This window comes from Paramisgurnus dabryanus, chromosome 10, assembly GCF_030506205.2.
Source record: "Paramisgurnus dabryanus chromosome 10, PD_genome_1.1, whole genome shotgun sequence".
Classification (NCBI taxonomy): domain Eukaryota; kingdom Metazoa; phylum Chordata; class Actinopteri; order Cypriniformes; family Cobitidae; genus Paramisgurnus; species Paramisgurnus dabryanus.
This window is the reverse complement of record NC_133346.1, coordinates 39,784,757-39,805,980: the sequence shown is the minus strand read 5'-3', so window position 1 is coordinate 39,805,980 and position 21,224 is coordinate 39,784,757. Positions and strand designations below refer to the sequence as shown.

At 36.1% G+C, this 21,224-nt stretch overlaps 1 protein-coding gene across 1 annotated transcript; it reads left to right on the top strand.

The window, feature by feature from the left end:
• Nucleotides 1–165: 165 nt before the first annotated feature.
• On the top strand, nt 166–19,778 carry LOC135718310 (uncharacterized). Its single transcript, XM_065240657.2, has 5 exons — nt 166–247; nt 1,286–1,354; nt 5,919–6,038; nt 6,138–6,335; nt 19,423–19,778. The coding sequence occupies exons 1-5, from the start codon at nt 166–168 to the stop codon at nt 19,734–19,736; spliced, it is 783 nt and encodes a 260-aa protein (XP_065096729.1). The 3' UTR covers nt 19,737–19,778.
• The last annotated feature ends 1,446 nt before the right edge of the window (nt 19,779–21,224 follow it).

The following is a 21,224-nucleotide window of genomic DNA, read 5'->3' as shown; positions in this document are numbered from 1 at the left end:
ACTTTAGCCCTATCAGGACTCTTTTTTTTTTTTTGCCCTATCAGGACTTCAGTAAATTTAGACAGCAAACAGTGACGCAGAGTCAGACAGTTGCTTCTCCATCTTTTGCAAATAGCAAGCATCTTCTTCTTTCGTCACTTTTTCAAAGCGGATTTTTTTTACACTATGCCACGAAAGAAAGTGGGTTCTTTGAAGAGGAAATGCCCCCAGCGCATCGCACCTGACGCCATGGACCTTTCGAACGAAGGTAAGTTAGCTATAACACATCGGTTCTTATGACCTAAGCTGTTAGCTGTAGATAACGTTACTACCATGATTATTCTGTCAGCTAACCAGTAGGTATGTACATTTTACTAGCAACGTTAGATATTAGCCCACCTTCGGTTTAATATTGTCAGGTAACGTTACTGCAAAGGTCTTTCTAAAATGCTTAAGGTGAGAAGGCTTAACGTGGATCAGTGCCTCAAAACACTGATAAATGACCATAATATTTGAACAAAATATCACATCAGTTATAATGTTTTAAATGGGAGTGAGATGATGACAAGTGTTGAGTGACAGCAATATGATCATAGTTTTGATTGGGCTGTGCAATTAACGGTACAATAATCGTTTTTCGATTTCAGTTTCGATTTTTTTTCCCCCCCCACAATTGCAAAAACACGATAATCGTGGTAATTCTATTAGTGTGACGCATTCAGTTTCTGTCATTTTGTCTTGTGTTATATACATCCATCGCGTCATGAGGAGCTGCGCCTCTCTCTCTCTCTCTCACATAGATAGAGGGAGGGACCCCACATGGATCATAAACTTTTCGATTAAAACTAATATAATATCAACTATTAACAATTCTATCAAGTTTTCTGTTTTTCCAGCAGCTTTTGCATTAACCGTTTTAAAGGAAAAGCCATATTCCTTGGATTTCTGATTTTTAGTGTTTATGACAAGCATTTGATGTTCACCCTTCGCTATTATGAGCTACTTTAATTCCTGAATTATTAGTGTTCGTGCCATGGACAGAAAAATGCTTAATGCAGGATAGTGTCCATACTACTTGGTTTTCATATTATTATTATTTTTGACAGGTCATGTGAAAGTGTTTATGAAAGATGTTTGAGAGAAATGTAACGATAATTGATTGTAGTTTTGGTACACTGAGCACAATAAGCCTTTTCATTTTAGGTGTTTTACATTGGCATTGCTGCAGTGTTCTATTAGTTTGACACCAATATTAACCTTTTTCTTTAATGTTTTTACATGTTTTTTGATGCGGCCCATCACTTAGATGAAGAACATCAGGGTAAAGATGTCAACAGTGACCTTTCTATTGATGCAGTGGCACCTCCAGAAGCAGGTGAGTTTGTATTTACTTAATTGAGAATTAAACGGGTTGTCTTAAAGATATTATATATTACAAGATTGAGCACTCCTATTACTATGAATAAGGCAAAACAAAGAACATATACTGACAAGAATAGAAACTCAATGAAACGGTCCATTGCAACACCAGCTCCCAGCAGCAGCCCTATGGTATGCCTCCGCCATTTTGGGATGAAAGTCCTGTAGCTTATTCCTGTGGCATTATCAGCTGCTTTGTTTAAAAAATAAATGTACATTAAAGCTGAAATTCAACCTGAATGTTGACAGTAACAACACATAATAATGTACAATCAGTTAAAATAACACTAAGTTTATTTTATCAACTTTATGTTTTCTTCCATGTTTTTTTTTTTACAAAATTTTTGCTCTCTAGAGACCATGTCAATTTTGGTTACAATTCTTTTATGTTCAAATATTAGCATTATAAACACCAAAATAATACCAACATATTAAGGACATGCATCAGAGAAATTTTGTCAAATGTTGTCAATAATAGGCTTTATGCCCAGCTGCACTACTTCCTGAACTTCAGCCAGCTCCTTGGTTCCTGTCTGCCATTATTGGACAAACTGATTAATCCAGGTGTGCCTGACCTCAGAAGTCACAAACAAACTGATTAATCCAGGTGTGCCTGACCTCAGTAGTCACAACAACAATAATCAGACACACGTGGATTAATCAGTTTGTCCAATAATGACAGACAGGAAACAAGGAGCTGGCTGAAGTTCAGAAAGTAGTGCAGCTGGGCATAAAGCCTATTATACAACGAATCTGTAGAATGCTTGCGCGTTGCGACATTATAGGACAACTGACAAACGAGCAGACACTGATTAGCTACTTGCTCTATGTTTATTTAAAATTAACCGCAGTGAATGTGCTTTTGCCGCTATCCTCCAATGACACCATTCTTAATAGGAAGCATAAGCATCTCCCTCTAACCCGTCGTTTAAAACAATTGACCCTTCGCAGGGAGCTTGATTGACAGGTGATCTGACCAATCATACTACTTCGCCATCCAAAGCAGTCAGGGGAGTTAGAAATGTTAGATTAACATTGGAGAATTTGAACAATTGGAGTTATTGTTTAATATCAAAAGTAACCAAAAAGTAACCTGGTCTGTCCTGTTTGTCAGCGCGTTGTTAGTGTCCTCTCTGCTCCGCGATGTACTTTTCACTGCGTGAGAACATGGTGGGACGTGAGAGTTGTAGGACATAGTGACAGTAACTAAGGGGGTCGGGTTTTTAAGAACGGTCAATTGACTTGATATATTCACCATGTTCATGAGTCATCTGCACATCTCACTTATGCTGTTTTCCAAAGAATCAAATTGGGAACCAAGTAGATCATTAATAACACAGACTATTAACAATTGTTTTTAATCAGTATTTAAACATTTTCTATGATAATAAATGTTTTAAAAATATATATATTTTAATAACACTGTTTTGGCGGTTATAGAGTTTTAATGACGGTGTTCAACTATAACCGTCGGTCTCACGGTTACATAATAACCGTCACACCCCTATCTGATTGTATGCATTTTGAATTTGAGATCTGCTCTATATGAAGCCTTGAACAGATTAGGGGTGAATTCCAAACTAAAGTGATCACTGACCTAATTTAATATAAAGTAATTATGTTAGAGAACAACATTCAAGTACATTTTCATCTGTGACCCATCTGTGATCTGTGAAGCAAGGAAAGCCTATTGTATTGTAGTACATCAGGTTTAAAACAGAAGAAAAGTTAGCACTGTTTGGGCATGTGAAACTATGTGATACACAGTGATGGGCAGTAACGCGTTAGAAGTAACGCGTTACTGTAATCCGATTACTTTTTTCAAGTAACGAGTAAAGTAAGGGATTACAATTGCAAAACGAGTAATTAGATTACTGTTACTTCCCCGTTAGCAGACTGCGTTACTGCGTTATTTTTTAATCTTGATTTTGTTTCGTGAGACTCTCTCGTGCCGTGACGCGAGTCGAGTGACAATGACGTATGAGCACCGCGCCGTCAGTCAGTGTATTGTTGAACGTGAGAAGACAACATGGAGCGCGGAAGAGAACAAGACTATGCAGAGTTTAATGCTTGGAAGTACCGACATTACTTTGAGTTTAACCCAGTTAAAGGTGACAAAAACATCAGCGTCCGCTGTACACTCTGCGTGGGAATAAAACTTTTATCCACAGCGAAAAATTCCACCTCAAAACTAAGCAAACACCTAGCAAGCCGGCACAGCAATGTGAAACTTACTGAAAAAATCCCTGAACCCCCAGCTGACATGACCGCTGCGGCTCCATCTCATACACGTTCACGCGAAATCTGATGTAAAACAACTGACTATATATCTGTATTTCATGGATTATACGCATTTGTGGACAAGCTGACGTGACCGCTGCGGCTCTATCTCATGTTCACGCGAAATCTGATGTAAACAACAGACTACTATATTTCATGGATTATACGCATTTGTGGACAAAAAATGTCATTTGATGAATTTTATTAGACTGATTTTATGGGTTATTCCCACAACTGAAACAGACCGGATTCGACTCGCGATAGTTATAAGGTAAGAAGTCCCGTTTATATTTTGCATGTTGTCATCTGAAATTCTGTAACAAAATACTATATTTATGATGCTTGAGCATGTATCTCAAAACAGAGACCCTCACCAAACACTGATGCTAAACCCGTAGACCTTTTAAACGATGTATAGTAATGTTGATATTAATATTATTGATGTTTGTAGACAGTCGGCTATATAGATATTGTTAGCAGGCTTAAAAAAAACGACGCCGTCACGCCCACGAATTAGTGCGCGTCAAGAGGTTAAATCAGATAATGTTTCATTTGATTCAATTTCAGATGATGGAATATGCAGAAAGAATAGAATTAGGCTGAAAGGTCTTGGCCCGGTTGCATAAAGCACCTTAAGTTTTTCCTTTAAGTATGACACTTAAGGGGTAAATTCCCCTTACCTACAGTAAGAGAATAATTTAAGGGTGTTGCATACAGTATAATCCCTTAAATGGTTATCTTAGGTAAGGGTAATCGTTAAATGTTTCACGACAGCGACCCAGGTTTATAAAATACTATTGTTGCCATGAAGATGCAACAGAAAAAGCTTAAGGTTTTTTTTGCAACACCCTTAAGTTTAAATGAAACATAAGGGTGAATTTAAGGGAAAATTACACTTAAGGTGCTTTATGCAACCGGGCCCTGTTGCATACTGTTGCATATTCAGGTCGTGCAACATGTTTTTGAAAAGTAATTAGTAAAGTAACTAGTAAAGTAACTAATTACTTTTGAAAATAAGTAATCAGTAAAGTAACGGGATTACTTTCTTAGGGAAGTAATCAGTAATCAGTAACTAATTACTATTTCCAAGTAACTTGACCAACACTGGTGATACAGCTGCTCATCTTTTGTTCATAAAAATACTGGTGATGATTAGGGCTGTCACTTTATAGAAAAATCAAATTCGAACGGATTTCGAATATCATGCAATGTATCCGAATATATTCGAATATCTAGCAACCCCCCCCCCCCCTTCGTGCGCATAAAAAAAACCACCGTAATGGAGATTCAATCACAAAATTATTAACAGTGACAGTCATAAACAGGGTTGTCTGGATTACTTTTTTACTTAATGTTTGAAACAGCAGGTTATCAACTTATGAATAACAAACTTATATATATAGAAAAACGATTCAGAACAAATACAAACAATAACGTGACAACTTAAATAGCAGCAGGAGTATAGGAGCCCAAACGGAATTCGCGCCCGCAGATTTCGGCAGAAAACTCAGCGGAATTCGACAGATTTAATGCCCGTCATTGACAAGCACACATCCCGCGCTTGAGCGTGTTTGTGAGAAGTAATCTCATTGACAACAAGCACACATACAGCCTATAACCCGCGCGTTTTTGAGCCGTCATTGACAAGTGCATTATCTCTGCGCGTGTTGTTTGCTTGACCGTTTTTAATGATGGAGAGCACAAACCCTTTGATACTTGAGATGAAATTAAACTTATAGATGAGTTAAGCAGATCTCACTTGACTCTGTCGTCTATGTGACGCGCGACAGTCAACACATGATCATTTCAAATCCGTTTACAAGACGAATGCTGTTGTTGTTTAATATAAAGTTTACATTGCATTGTAAAAATGATGAAATTATCTTCATACATGCTAATTTCATAATGCAAACGTATTAACACATATTTTTATTCTGCTATAATATTTAACACTATAAACAATATGCCATTTTATATACAAACTATAATTCTATCTTAACATGCACATGAGGTTTATTTTGGTCCCATTTGATTCCCTCTCGTGCGCACAGTTGCTGTTGTCGGTACTCCTCCTTCCTATTACGAGGTGTTACTGTAAAAAATGCGCCACACATGGCATTTTAAAAACCGGATGGTTTATTTATAGTTCGAATACGGATATTTCACGTCATGTTCGAATGCATATTCGAATATCGAATAAAAAGTGACAGCCCTAGTGATGATCTTACTTTGTTTTAAAGGGCAATTTGGTGAGTCTTCCTCCTTGGAAGAAAAAGACAAGCTGAAGGTCATGGCCCAAGAAATAAAGGCACTTGAAGAGGAACGAGATTTTCTCCGTCAGGCTGTCCTAAAACTCTCAAGTAAGAAACGTATATCTGTTTACTAATTACTAAATTATTTGATAAAACAAGTTTATTTTTTATTTTTGTATCTAACTAAATGTGTCATTGTTTTCTTAGAGAGAGGAACAAAAAAGGAAGCAAAGAAATACTTGGACACAAGCACCGATTGCACCACCAGTGAAACTGATGAGGAGTCCCTGAGTTCTTCCTCTTCAGATTCATCTAATAGTGACATTCCTCGGAAGAGGAGAAGAGGTCATAAAAAGAAGACAAAGCGGGCTAGCAAGCCAAAATCTACCAAGCACAGCTCACGTGGTAAGCACATATTATTTTTTGGATCTCACATTTCTGTTAATGTGTATTTACTTCATATAACTCATACAAATTATTGGTTATTTGTCTCTTTGACTAAAACTGGTGCTATCTACTATGTAGGGATGCACCGGTTGACCGGCCATAAATCATTTTTTTTTTTTTTTTGTCTTTTGTGTGGAAGTATTTTGAAATCTGTTGCTAACTGAAATCGCAGGACATGAAGGTTGCCAGTTTATCGCAGAGGAACAACAGTACATTCGCAGGGCTCTCAAGTCTCACACATTGTTGGACTTTAAGGCGTCCATTTGCATGTTCATAATTTAGAGGAAAGGCACAAGATACGAATATCTAAGTTCAAATATTTATTGATCAGATTGAAAAAGTTTAACAGCGCTGGGTCCTCTCAAGTAGCGAACAACCAGCTCAGGAAGTAACATGCATATTTATAAGATATGTGACGTCGATCTTTCTTCAGAAAATCTCCACCCACAAAGGCCGTTCCCCTCGTCCATCTGACTCCATCACCACACCCAATTTTAGCCTGTAGGCAAAGATGGACACACATAGACAAAGAAAAACAAACTGTTCTCCTCTCATCCCTGGGAGCCCTGCCGTTCCTCCCTAGTACTCCTCCACTCCACATATGGTTATAATGCTTTCTTAAAAACAAATCATTAATAAAACATTCATTTATAAAAAACATAAGCTGTAAGATGAAAGTAATTATTATGTAAAACATATTTCAATATCATGACATCATTTCATTATTTGTAAAATTGGTTATATGAATAAGGCACACATTAACTTCTTTAGATAGATAAACACATATTAAATCTTTTACTGCAATACTACTTCTAAGCAAACACTTTAATCATTATTAAAAAACATCTGTTAGGAAAGAAAACACACACACACACACACACACACACACACACACACACACACACACACACACACATACACACACATACATACATACAGGAGATTCTGTTTCTTCAAGGTTGAGCTGCCCTGCCCCCATTAAGTTATTCTATATGCAACCTTCATTTCATTGGTTAATACAAATTTATCAAAGACAACATCTTATATTTATTACATCAATTATTCAATGATTAATACTGATTAAGTAAGAAATACATGGCATATTTTATCCTGTGAATATTAAAGCATTAATTAATGACATAGTTCCCTGTTTGCTTTTCTCCCTCAGGCCTCTCTCTTATCTTAACAATCTCCAGACGTAAATTCCTAAATTCCTCCTTGCAGCACACACACAAAAGCTGGTAACCTTCCACTCTCGAACATAAACACCTCATTTTTACATAATAGCTCAGTGCATATATGAAACACACAATGTTTATAGAATAAAATGATCAGTTAAAGAAATATAAAAATGGAACAAAATCAATTTCCACAGTCCTTATTTGGACATCTTTGTAACTTTAACACTTTTAGCAATTAGCAAGATTAATAAAACAACATAAAAATCCCACAATTCCCTCTCTTGACCTCTGAAAGAGGTCACACATTTTCTTCTCCATCCTCCTCGAGGTTCTGTACAACTTCATTCTTGTGGACTCAAATCCACACAGGAAACGTAAACTATAATATTATACGAAACTTTAAGAAAATCAACAGTAATGTAAAATGTAATAATTATAGAAAACTCAAAACTCTTAAGCATTAAAATGTTAAACAGGTTATACTGAATATATGGCAATTGTGATATTCAGGTCTCTAAACCCTTCTGTCAGGATTTCCAGCACTTTGTGGAAATCCAATTTATCTAAGCCACACCCCAGCCGGGGAGTGCATACACTTGTTATGTTTTCTTTCTCACACCACTCTCTCATACATCTGAGGCTGTAGGTAAAATTCTCATATGTTGGTAAATCAGTACAATTTTGTTTTATTATTAAATGAAAAATCAATCTGCCGTCGTCCTCGTGGGTAACTGCACATTCACCTGTGTGTTTGTTTTGACTTACAACCTTTTGTGTACCGTACTTTGCTTTGAACTGTACGGCTATACCTGCTCCGTAGGCACAATCTGTGCTCACACAGTGTGCTAGGGGTTCTGTTACTGGGCTGGAAAAAATTTCACCTTTTTTATGCACAATGTTACAGAGTGTTTGTTGACTTTGTTGTTGGTGTTGTGCGAGTGTTACCACTGATGTGTTACCACTTCATGTTTGTCCTCTTCCTGTTTGTCCTCTCTGTATTCCAGCTGATTCACTTTCACTTTCAACACTCTCCCTCTCTTGGACCTGAGTCCTCAGGTCCACACCTTTGTCTATTAGAAACCCAATCATCTTATATAACATCTGGGTCGTTCTCACAATGTCGTTTTTTTTTTTTTTTTTTTTTTTTTTTTGGTAGCCTGGCAAGAAAAATGTTTAATCATAGCAGTTAGTCTGTAGAAATAAACATCATTAGTTAGTGGCATGATAGGGTCCTTCACCAGGTCATTCCTCGGACCCGGAAACTGACGACCTGTAAGCAATTCAAAGGTTGTGAAACCAGAAATCCTGTTAACAGAATAACGAATAGACATTAATTCAATTGGTAATGCCTCAAGCCATGTTGTTTTTGTCTGTGCACAGATTTTGTCAAGTCAAGTTTTAATGTCAAAGTCAGGTTCAGTATTTCATCTTTGCTCTAACATTGGGGTGATAAGCAGCCCCGAAACTATATGTCAATTCCAGTGCGTGTTTGTCAATTTTGTCAGATCTAACTTTGTCTTGGGAAACCATGGTTGGGGATATAATTGGTTTATCAGGCAGTTGACAACAGCCACGTCATTAGGTACCTTCACAGCCTGTAGTATGTGTCAGGCTTTGCTAGCATTTACTATAGGCCGGCCTTTCCTGGTTTCAAACCCACCTATCTGCCATATGGCAGTTCCATATATACTGCACCAATCACATATGCAGATTCACTATAAACAATCACCCTCTCTTCACCAGTGTAGTGCAAGGCTTTGATAACAGCTGTCATTTCAGCTCTCTGTGCTGACCGTTTAGCTTTCAATCTACCACTCAGTCGTGTTACAAAATCACCCTCAACCTGTTCAACAACTGCAAAACCTGCCGTCAATGTGTCATCTGCTGCTCTGAAACAACAACCATCTGTAAACATTTAGATTACCGGTGGGGCAGTTGTCAGTGGTACCGCTAACAAACCATCTCTCAATTTGTTTGCTTTTTCAGTCAATGGTATAACAATTACAATTAATTACAATAATAATAATTTTTATATCAGTCAATGGTATCCAATCATTTGGCTCACCCTCAGTGATTAGATCTGCCATGTGAACACCTTCATGCACATATATGATGTCGGGCCTGGGAATTTCCTTAAATGCAAAGTTTGTTACAATAATCAGTTATTTTTCTATTGTCACAGCTTTTCATGTTTACCTTTTATAGTGTTCTATGGTGTTCTTTTTCTTTTTCAATTTATTTCTTTTATCTATTTTAATTTCCTTTCTGCCATAGCTGTTCTATGCCATATATATTTACTTTTTAGCTCAGTACCATCAGTGGAATTCTGACTTCCTCTGTAGATACTAAATTCAATTATGCATTTCTTCCTGTCAGATTAATAGGAGTCTGATTTGATTTCAGAACAGGTAGTCACACCTAACAACAAAGTTCTTGATCAGCCTTTAAATTTGTCTAGCTGATTTTCTCATAAAGACTGTCTGTGTCCCTATAGGAACAAGGTCTTTACTAAACATTGAACGGCTGTTTACTCTTTCCCCTTTTTCACTCAAAGGCTCGTATGAAGATGAAAAAGTTCAGTGTCCAGTGAAATATTGTCCAGTTTCTCTTGCCTCCAAGAACATTATTGTCTTTGTTAGTCTCTTTCTGGATTCCACTCAGTCTTTTTGGTGTTTCATCCTTGTAAATGTCTCTGACCATATGCAGTGCCCCCTTCACTGCTTTAGTTCAAGTATAGTCCCATTCAAATAGAATGTGCTTTCAGTCCAGTTTATGAGTTACTCCTCTCTTTGCAACTCCAGCACTTTGATATCACACACAGTTTTTTATCGTCTGTTTCTTGCCAGCTTTTTAGTCACTTTCTTGAATGTCAAAGGATTAGAGCTTTCAGCCTTTCAAGGTTTAACTTAACCCATTGCAAAATATTGCCTTTCAATTTCAAATAAAATTTATCTTGTGACCACCTTCCATCATCAGATGAAGACTCCTCTTCATTTTGTTAAATCTTTTTGTCCTTTATACAATTTATCTGTGTCATTCACCTTTTAACAATTTTTCTGTCCTTTTTCAATTGTTCATCTTCATTTCCACATTTAATAACTTGGTCTCTACTCTTTTCTGTAATTTGTTGTTTTTCTTTCAAAGCTTCGCTTCTGTCGTTCTGCTAGATTTTGCTTAATCCCATTTATGGTTTTAACAGACTCATTATATCACAGACACACTACATTTTCACACAAATAAAATCTACATCTACATTCAATTCACCGCTATTGATTTGAAAAACAGGCTGTTTCATTGGGGCTTTGGCTTTCTCATAAGGAGTAGGTGTGTGCAAGGAGGGGTAGATCGATTTCACTGGGGTTGGAGCTGGAGGAGGAGCCGTAGGTGTCACACTTTAGTCTGGCTGACTGTTTCCTTGTTTAACTTCCTGTTGCTTTGCAGCTGCACCACTGTAAACTTCCCCTTTTCTATTTGATTCAATAGCCTGCATGGCAGCAGCAACCAGAGCCAATCTTGTCCAAATTCTCAACTCTTTCTCTTAGTCTTTTACAGTTGGTCCCTTTCCAAACTACTATCATTTTTTCCATGGCACAGACACCGGTGAACACACATATTCATCACACTCTTTCTGAAATTCAACCATTCTTTATACAACTGTAAATACAATTCCTCTATATATATACAACGTCAAAATGAAATATACCCAAATACAACTGCATAATCAAGTGCACAATGGAATTTCCTGGGCCTGTAACCCAAAGGTTTCCACACCCTTAATTTAATACTGTACTCAATTAGATAATTTCTAGGACTTCCACCTAAAGGTTTCTCAACCCATAAATTTAATACTGTACTCAATTAGATAATTTCTAGGACTTCCACCTAAAGGTTTCTCAACCCATAAATTTAATACTGTACTCAATTAGATAATTTCTAGGCCTTCCACCTAAAGGTTTCTCAACCCATAAATTTAATACTGTACTCAATTAGATTATTCCTAGGCCTTCCACCTAAAGGTTTCCCAACCCATAAATTTAATACTGTACTCAATCAGATTATTCCTAGGCCTTCCACCTAAAGGTTTCCCAACCCCCTACGGGCTTCAACCCGAGTTGATATTTTATAACGCCTAATGCGTTAAAGGAATCCTCAACCTTTTATTTAACAAAAAAATTCAAAAATTTCAAAAAGTTTTTCACTCTGATCAATTCTTACTGTTTAAACAATTAATTTCAGTTCGGAGCTCCTTATCAACACAATCAATTTGGTATATCCAAATAGCAGAATTCGATACAACAGGTTTCTGCTTACCTTTATTTTAGAAGACCGGTCTTTTTGTGTTGAAATGGAGCCCTCCCTTACTCTGGTTTCTTCAATGTGAAACCCTCCTTCCTCTCACTCTCTCCTTTCCCTCCACAAAACGTCGGCGGTCACCAATTGTTGGACTTTAAGGCGTCCATTTGCATGTTCATAATTTAGAGGAAAGGCACAAGATACGAATATCTAAGTTCAAATATTTATTGATCAGATTGAAAAAGTTTAACAGCGCTGGGTCCTCTCAAGTAGCGAACAACCAGCTCAGGAAGTAACATGCATATTTATAAGATATGTGACGTCGATCTTTCTTCAGAAAATCTCCACCCACAAAGGCCGTTCCCCTCGTCCATCTGACTCCATCACCACACCCAATTTTAGCCTGTAGGCAAAGATGGACACACATAGACAAAGAAAAACAAACTGTTCTCCTCTCATCCCTGGGAGCCCTGCCGTTCCTCCCTAGTACTCCTCCACTCCACATATGGTTATAATGCTTTCTTAAAAACAAATCATTAATAAAACATTCATTTATAAAAAACATAAGCTGTAAGATGAAAGTAATTATTATGTAAAACATATTTCAATATCATGACATCATTTCATTATTTGTAAAATTGGTTATATGAATAAGGCACACATTAACTTCTTTAGATAGATAAACACATATTAAATCTTTTACTGCAATACTACTTCTAAGCAAACACTTTAATCATTATTAAAAACCATCTGTTAGGAAAGAAAACACACACACACACACACACACACACACACACACACACACACACACACACACACACACACACACACACACACACACACACATACACATACACACACATACATACATACAGGAGATTCTGTTTCTTCAAGGTTGAGCTGCCCTGCCCCCATTAAGTTATTCTATATGCAACCTTCATTTCATTGGTTAATACAAATTTATCAAAGACAACATCTTATATTTATTACATCAATTATTCAATGATTAATACTGATTAAGTAAGAAATACATGGCATATTTTATCCTGTGAATATTAAAGCATTAATTAATGACATAGTTCCCTGTTTGCTTTTCTCCCTCAGGCCTCTCTCTTATCTTAACAATCTCCAGACGTAAATTCCTAAATTCCTAAATTCCTCCTTGCAGCACACACACAAAAGCTGGTAACCTTCCACTCTCGAACATAAACACCTCATTTTTACATAATAGCTCAGTGCATATATGAAACACACAATGTTTATAGAATAAAATGATCAGTTAAAGAAATATAAAAATGGAACAAAATCAATTTCCACAGTCCTTATTTGGACATCTTTGTAACTTTAACACTTTTAGCAATTAGCAAGATTGATAAAACAACATAAAAATCCCACAACATTCAACAGGGTACCCGCGGAGTCTTAAAAGTCTTTAAAAAAAGTATTACATTTCATTTTCCCATATTAAGGCCTTAAAAGGTATTGAATTTCACCTCAAAGTCTTGAATTTTTCGCGGAGGTCTTAATTTTTCAAATGATCAAAAGATTTTTGTATGCTTTTAATTCAGACACAAAACTTGCGTGCACGAAAACCACGCGCGAGCGAGTGACAGATACGAGCGCAGAACACTATCCATGTGCGGAAAAGCTTCTTAGCGAACGCGCAGAACACTATTCGCGCGCAGAAAAACGTCCTCCCGAGAGCGCACCTCTGTTCAAAACGCACAAACGCAGTCACGCGAGCAAAGGCGTGACTCTCGACTCTCTCTATTCGCTCGCAGCTGCACAACACGCACTCGCTCGATCAAGATGATTTGGGACTGGGGAGGCAGGACACTGACTACGTTTACATGCTGTAAATATTCTGGTTATGGTCAGGTTAAGGTCGGGTTTCGGGTTTCTGAAACATTCGGAATAACCCGTTTACATGCGTGAGCAGAGAGAGTTACCCCTGTATACATGGAATTGGCAATATCCGATGTAAACTGTGATTAAAAGGTAAATGCGGTGATTTTGCGTGGCTCACTATTGCGCAATGCGGTTTTACCGCCTTCATTTACTATAATAAAATTATTATTTAAATCCAGAACAATCTGCACCGATGTAGAAGCAGGGTAGGCTAAGTTACATGTCTTTCCTTTTATGAGAAAAAGATTAACAAGCTATACTAGCCTTCAGCTAAATATATTTTTGAAAAAAAAAATAATTGAAGAACGATTTTCTAACAAGAAGGTTTTTTAAGTGCATATTTACAGAGCATCGGTAAATACAGAACACAACAGTGTCTTAAAGAAATTAAAATTAGACAGTATTCATGCACCTGTAAATGTACAAAACGAATGCAATAGCTTACAGAAGGCAATGAATATTTATTTATGGCATTTTCAAAAAGTATGAAAACGAATAAATCATTATTTTGGCTAAATTAAGCTGGATGGATAATTTTTATAATTGTCATCCTTTCAGAACAAGCTTATATGCTATCTATAATAACTTACATTATATCCTGAGTGTTACTTGGCCGAAAATATGTAGAAATACATGCAAGTAAAAAAGTACAGAACAAAAATGTTTACCTCACGCGGATAGAACGAAAAGCCGTTAATTAAGCGGACTGAGAACGTGCAAAAACAGTTGAGTCGGCAGATGATCACCAATGTTTATAATGTTTCACGCAGGTAATGTTGATGATAAACTTTCATATCTAAATGTCAGGTATAAGTATTCAGTCAGTTAATAATAAAGCCACCGGCGTTATTGCAACATCCTTATCCACGGAGCGGACGCTGTATACAATGAAAAAACCTAAGGTTTTTATTTTAAGTGGTTTTAATGCTGGCAAGCAATCAGTTATATGCCGCTTTGTATTTGTGTTGATCAGTTAAATTAAAGTAATTTTAATCTTAGAAACTGCATCAAGATGCAGACGACGCTACAGTTATTCTGTCATCTTTAACTTTTTCACACATTCACTGTATTTAACGAAATATGAATAGCATAGTATTACATTTTTAATTCAAATTCACACAAAAAAAAAAACAAGTTACTCTCATAACTATTGACAATCTATTTGGCCTTTATTATACATGTATGCTTTGAAAAACAAGAATAGCTATATATTAATTTAACGTGAAAAACGCGGTTGTTGCAATTTTTTTCCTTCTCACTCTAAAAGTGTGGCGCATCTCTCTCACCATGCTTACCTCTACTCCCTGCGGGGTTTTTGGCGCATACAAGAAGTTCCTCTACTCAAAAGACCAAGATTCCTTGCGAATAGAACATGCGCAGTACACAAATCAATGTTCCTTTTGATGGGAATATCCCGATGCGCGTTTACATGACCAAAATTTCGGGATAGAAAAGAGGTAACCCAGGGGTAATATTCGGGATTTTAAAAACAGGAATATGAGCATATTCGGGTTTTTGCCGGTGTTTACATGGACGTGCGCGACCGGGTTTTTGCTAATATTCCGGATTTGAACGGGTTATTGGCTGCATGTAAACACAGTCACTGACTGGTGTCCTCGCACCTGTGATTGGTTGTTTGATTTAATCAGTGACACACACACTCTTCTGTTCCACAATGTCTCTAGTAAATCTAGGTAGCGAAGACACATTTTAATATGATCATTATGTCGGAGAAGGTAATTATATGTTAAACAATAGTCTTGTGTGATCCATGGAATAATAAGCTGCAAACAATAAAACACAGCTTTAAGCTATTAGCCTATATAATTTGTTTACTGTTTAATTAGATAATATCATCTTGCAATATATACTATAGGCTACATATTGACATTGTCATACTAAGTTAGCATTAGAAAACTTTAGTATGGTCCTGTATAAAGATTAACAGAAATATATCTATATATGAGCTTGTATCTGGTGCAGTGAACAGATCTCGCCTTTTTAGGGTCAAAATAGCATTACATTTTAATTTGTTGTTGTGTTTGAGTATCCCAATAAGGGTTTTTTGTTTAATTTGCCATAATATGGTTAATTTTGTTTGTCAGTATTGTTCTGTTTTAGAACATTACTGATGAGTGTTATTCGATGTTGTTGTTGTTATTATCTTAACTATATTAAACAGCAAAAAATAATACCTTAAAATTGGTGTTATTGTTTGGTTTGGAGCTTATTGCATGGATCAAACAAGACTATTGTTTTAACATAAATAACCTTCTCCGACATAATGGTCATAATAAATCGTGGCAGGCTGCACAAGATAAAGAGGAGTGCTGCATGTAGCCCCTGGCCCTCCAGTTGCCCATCCCTGATATAGGGATTTTCAAATGTACAATAAATGTATAAATGTACATTTTAAATCTATTTGATTGTTGGGTAAAGATAAGGGTTAGGCCGTTTGGGCCTTGGACTCAGCCTTTCAGAGGCATGTTGTTATGAATGTTCAAACACTTAGATAAAGTAATTATTTTAGGTATATTACGTTATTTAAAATTATTTATTCTACCCGAATGGGTGCGATGTAGGTATTAAATTTCATTTGAAGTTGTTTAAAAAAGGTCTTAAAAAGTTTGACAATCCATGCATTTTAGTCAGTTAACCCGCTCACATGCCACACCTTGTATTTCTCACGCTGAGAAGAAACGTATAACTTTTCCTGCTATATACAATTCATTGACAAGGCGAAGGGAAGTTTTCTGCCGAGTTCATAGTTATGTTTAACTTTACCCGACATGCAAGAACTGACATGCAGATGACATCAAAGTACCGCGAGAACGATTCAAGAAATCATACAGAGTCTGATTTCAAATCACTCTCACACTCCTCTGATCGATGTCATTCACTTGGATGCATGGCACGCATGCACAGAGTGAAAGTTAGAAGAGCAAGATTTGATGAAAGCGTTAAAATGCAGGTTTCTTGAACATAGCCAAATTCATGCTAAATTATGATTTATTTATTAAAAAACTGTTTGCAATCTGAAGCTTTAGCTTACATGCAACTAAGAAAAAAATAGAATATAGGCTTCTTGAAATTAATGAAAGAACTAGATATGTATTTCATTATAATTCCCATGTAGTACTGAACACCTCTCACACACAGCTAACAATACATGCTGATAGCAAGTTAATAATAATAATAATAATTATTATTATTATTATGATGATAGCAAGTTCTGCAATCCTACTGTATACAATACAGATCTTATTTTAATTTTGATACATTTGTTTTTTAATATATAGAACAATTTATTTAATTTGTATAAATTTGTCTGTCTTTTATCAGACTTACCAATTTTTAAAATTTTTATTTCTGTTGGTTAGTTATGAACGGATAGGTAAAATTCAACTGCTAGCAAAAACTTGAGAATTTGGTGGGGCAGAATGTTTTCAGACAGTTATTGTTTTCAATAGCCAAAACTTAGTTTAGCCTGTTTAATACCAAATAAACATCTTGTAATACATCTCTTTTCTCAATGCTTTCCCCTTAATTGTTGTACAGGTATATACCTGGGGCGTTTATTTCAATTGAACATTAAAATGCTACAACACTCATAATGCAACCACAAATAAAACTGAAGCTCACCTGCTTGTGGACTCTGAATCCAGCCGACGCCTTTAATGTTTTTCCTCCTTTCATCCCGACACTTCGCTCGTTCTCTCGGTGATCCGCTTTAGATCTTAAGTATTTCTGTAAGCGCGTAACGTGACTATGCACATCTTTAAATTATTTTGTGGAGTTCCGTGACCCTGCATTAGCTCTCGTTACTACTCTGGTATTGCGTCTGCGTCTATGAAAAGTTTCCAACTGACAACCTGTCAAACAATGTAATAGTTCCGGGTGGACTCATTTGGACCCGGTTCCGCTGTGGTTCCGGTACTTAAAAAAACCTGGTACCGATGAGGTACTTTTTTATTTTTTAGCATGACACCAAGCTGTTATTGTCAAATTAGGAAGCTGACTATAGATGATCATACTCATTTTATATGTAATATGAAATGTGAAATTATTGAAATATGAAATTATATTAAAAATAGAATGACACTTTTATATAGACAATTAAAATTGCAAGTCACTGACTTATTCATAGTTCTTAAATAACCATATGTGAGCTGGTGTGGCTTCGGATCATAAAATAAAACAGAAAATACACTCTTTTTGTATTCTGCACAGTGCTAAAGGCTATGTTAATGAGTGTTGCATTATATTAGATATAATGTATTGGTTATTAAAATACCCGACATGACTGGAAGGACACAGATACACCATATATACTCCTAATCAAGTTTATTGTCTTCTTGTTTTGTCTGTCAAAACATTTGAATGTTTTAGCAGCAGGGTGGCTATGCAAGGGTGCATCATGAATTTTCATTTTTGGGTGAACTATCTCTTTTAAAAAATTACTTGCTCTAGTTTTGGTGTATTAAGCCTGCTGAAAAAAATACAAAACTATCACTGAAGTTCTAGTCTTTTCACAAAAAAATACCATTAGAAACTTTACAAACCATGCATTTACAACCATGTTGGTTTTTCCCCTGCATATTGCAATTTTATACTGTATATTCTACCTGTTACACATTGCGATAGATTATTAATATTTTGGGAGTGGGGCCTTTGAGCTCCCTTAAAGGGATAGTTCACCCAAAAATTTTATTTGTCATTTTCTGACTCTCATGTTGTTACAAACCTGTATACATTTCTTTGTTCTGATAAACAGGATGGAAGATATCTTGAGGAATGTTTGTAGCCAAACCAATCATGAGCCCCATTCACTTCCATTGTAGGAAAAAAGAACACCATGGAAGTGAAAAGGGCTCATGAATGGTTTGGTTACAAACATTTCTCAAAATATCTTCACTGCCACAATCCATGCTAGTCAAACTATAGACTTTTTATCAAAAGTTTGTAGTGAGATTACTTATGTTAGTGTTAAAGTGCACCTATTTCATTGCTAAAAAACAACATTAATTTGTAAATATAATAAAATGTGTTTGCGTTGTTTATGGTTAAAAAACACATTATTTTACACATACCGTACATTTTTTGTAAGTCCAGATATCCTGCTTTCCTCAAACGGTTTAATTTTGTACAAAACTCAAAGATTTGAAAAGCGCTGTGTCTCTGATTGGCCAGCTAATCTGTACATTGTGATTGGCCTGAATACCTCTGACGTCAGCTGGAAATGTGACGCTAATGATTCGCTAACAATGCAATGCTAACAGTAGTTAACTTACAGGCTGTGAGTCAAAGCGGGAGGAGTTATGATAATGTTAGTCTTAGGGCCCAGGGAGTAAACTGTTGCCTACAATCGGTGTGTTTTTTGTAGTCCAAGAAAAGAGATTTATGTTGGAGACAATAACTTGTGTCATTGTTTACTTTGGAGTTTGTACCTTTTGCATATCGTTAACATGTACTAATAAACACACTTACATGCCAAAGGAAATTTAAAAACGTGAATCGGAAAATAGGTGCCCTTTAACAGTTGTTGTTGTTCTTGATGTTTGGATGGTTGTGCCACTAGGCTGGCCACTGGAAATTCGTCAATTGGATGCAAGTTTTTTTGGTTTTAGTTTGTCTTATTAAATTATGCTTTGATCTTTCTACAGCAACAACCCCAGATGATGTACTCAAGCGGTACAATAGAGTTTTTCATGCCTTCAAGAAAGAAGGGAGCATCAGTAAGGCATGCACCAAAGTTGGAGTTGACCGAAATACACTTGCATTAACAGCTGTTCTTGCTGAAATACAGCTTGTTGATCCAGAGTTTTATCGAAGCATCCCGAAATTTAAAGCCAAGGAGGAGAAACTCTGCGACTTTGCAAAACGGTGCCTGCAGTCACTGACAGCAGACCTGAGGTCTACCATAGAAAATGCCAAAAGAGAGCCTAAACTGCTGCCGATAACATATAAGTTGAGATAAAAACATGCAACCTCCAAGCTGCTTTATCATGCTTAGATGTTTTTGTATGAGGTATATTTTATAATTTATGTGTAATTCATTTAACATTTCTTGCTCCACTGCCATTTCACTTATAACTGTTTTGATTTAATTACTGAGGTACAAATGAGTAATAACATGAGTATAAAAACATTTTGGTGGTTTCCAACAAAATCAGTATTACATAAATAGTTTCACAGTGGCAGAATTATTCTTTTTAGATTTTTCTATTTTTGTTATAAGCAGTCTAATGGACCTCATGCTGTTCTAGTGTTAACCCTGCAGCAGATACACTAAAATTTTACCAAAGAATGTGTAACACGGTTGAGTGTGATATGTTATTAAACATTGTTCAGTTTTACTGCATTTCCTTCTCTTTTTTCAGTCCTCTATACTTTCTTACTGTAATCAGGGTTTAATACTTGTGTTTTTCAAGCAATTGGAATTAATATGTATACTTTCACTTTTTTTTGTGGGAAGTTCCTTTGAAATTATCATGTAATGAAACTGATAGTACACAATAATGACCCTAATGATTACACTTTATATTAAGTGGACAGTTCCTGAGGAGTTACTCTGTAAATACACTGGTATTACAGGGTTATACAGAGATTTAAGGTTTACATATTACCTAGTTAGTTGTGAGCGTTTAACACTTTATATTAAGTGGACAGTTCCTGAGGAGTTACTCTGTAAGTACACTGGTATTACAGGGTTATGCAGAAGTTTATGGTTTACATATTACACGGTTAGTTTCAAATGTTTTACACTTAATATTAAGTGGACAGTTCCTGAGGAGTTACTCTGTAAGTACACTGGTATTACAAGGTTATGCAGAAGTTTATGGTTTACATATTACACAGTTAGTTTCAAATGTTTTACACTTTATATTAAGTGGACAGTTCCTGAGGAGTTACTCTGTAAGTACACTGGTATTACAGGGTTATGCAGAGGTTTATGGTTTACATATTACACAGTTTGTTTCGAATGTTTTACACTTTATATTAAGTGGACCGTTCCTGAGGAGTTACTCTGTAAGTACACTGGTATTACAGGGTTATGCAGAGGTTTAAGGTTTACATATTACCTAGTTAGTTGTGAGCGTTTTACACTTTATATTAAGTGGACAGTTCCTGAAGAGTTACTCTGTAAGTACACTGGTATTACAGGGTTATTAAGAGGTTTATGGTTTACATATTACACAGTTAGTTTCAAATGTTTTACACTTTATATTAAGTGGACAGTTCCTTAGGAGTTACTCTGTAAGTACACTGGTATTACAGGGTTATGCAGAGGTTTAAGGTTTACATATTACCTAGTTAGTTGTGAGCTTTTTACACTTTATATTAAGTGGACAGTTCCTGAAGAGTTACTCTGTAAGTACACTGGTATTACAGGGTTATTAAGAGGTTTATGGTTTACATATTACACAGTTAGTTTCAAATGTTTTACACTTTATATTAAGTGGAC

Excerpts from the sequence above, each read along its gene's own strand:
- LOC135718310 (XM_065240657.2), top strand. The coding sequence starts at position 166 with ATGCCACGAAAGAAAGTGGGTTCTTTGAAGAGGAAATGCCCCCAGCGC. Across the intron at positions 248-1,285 it reads CATGGACCTTTCGAACGAAG|ATGAAGAACATCAGGGTAAA; the intron begins GTAAGTTAGCTA and ends CCCATCACTTAG. Across the intron at positions 1,355-5,918 it reads AGTGGCACCTCCAGAAGCAG|GGCAATTTGGTGAGTCTTCC; the intron begins GTGAGTTTGTAT and ends TTTGTTTTAAAG.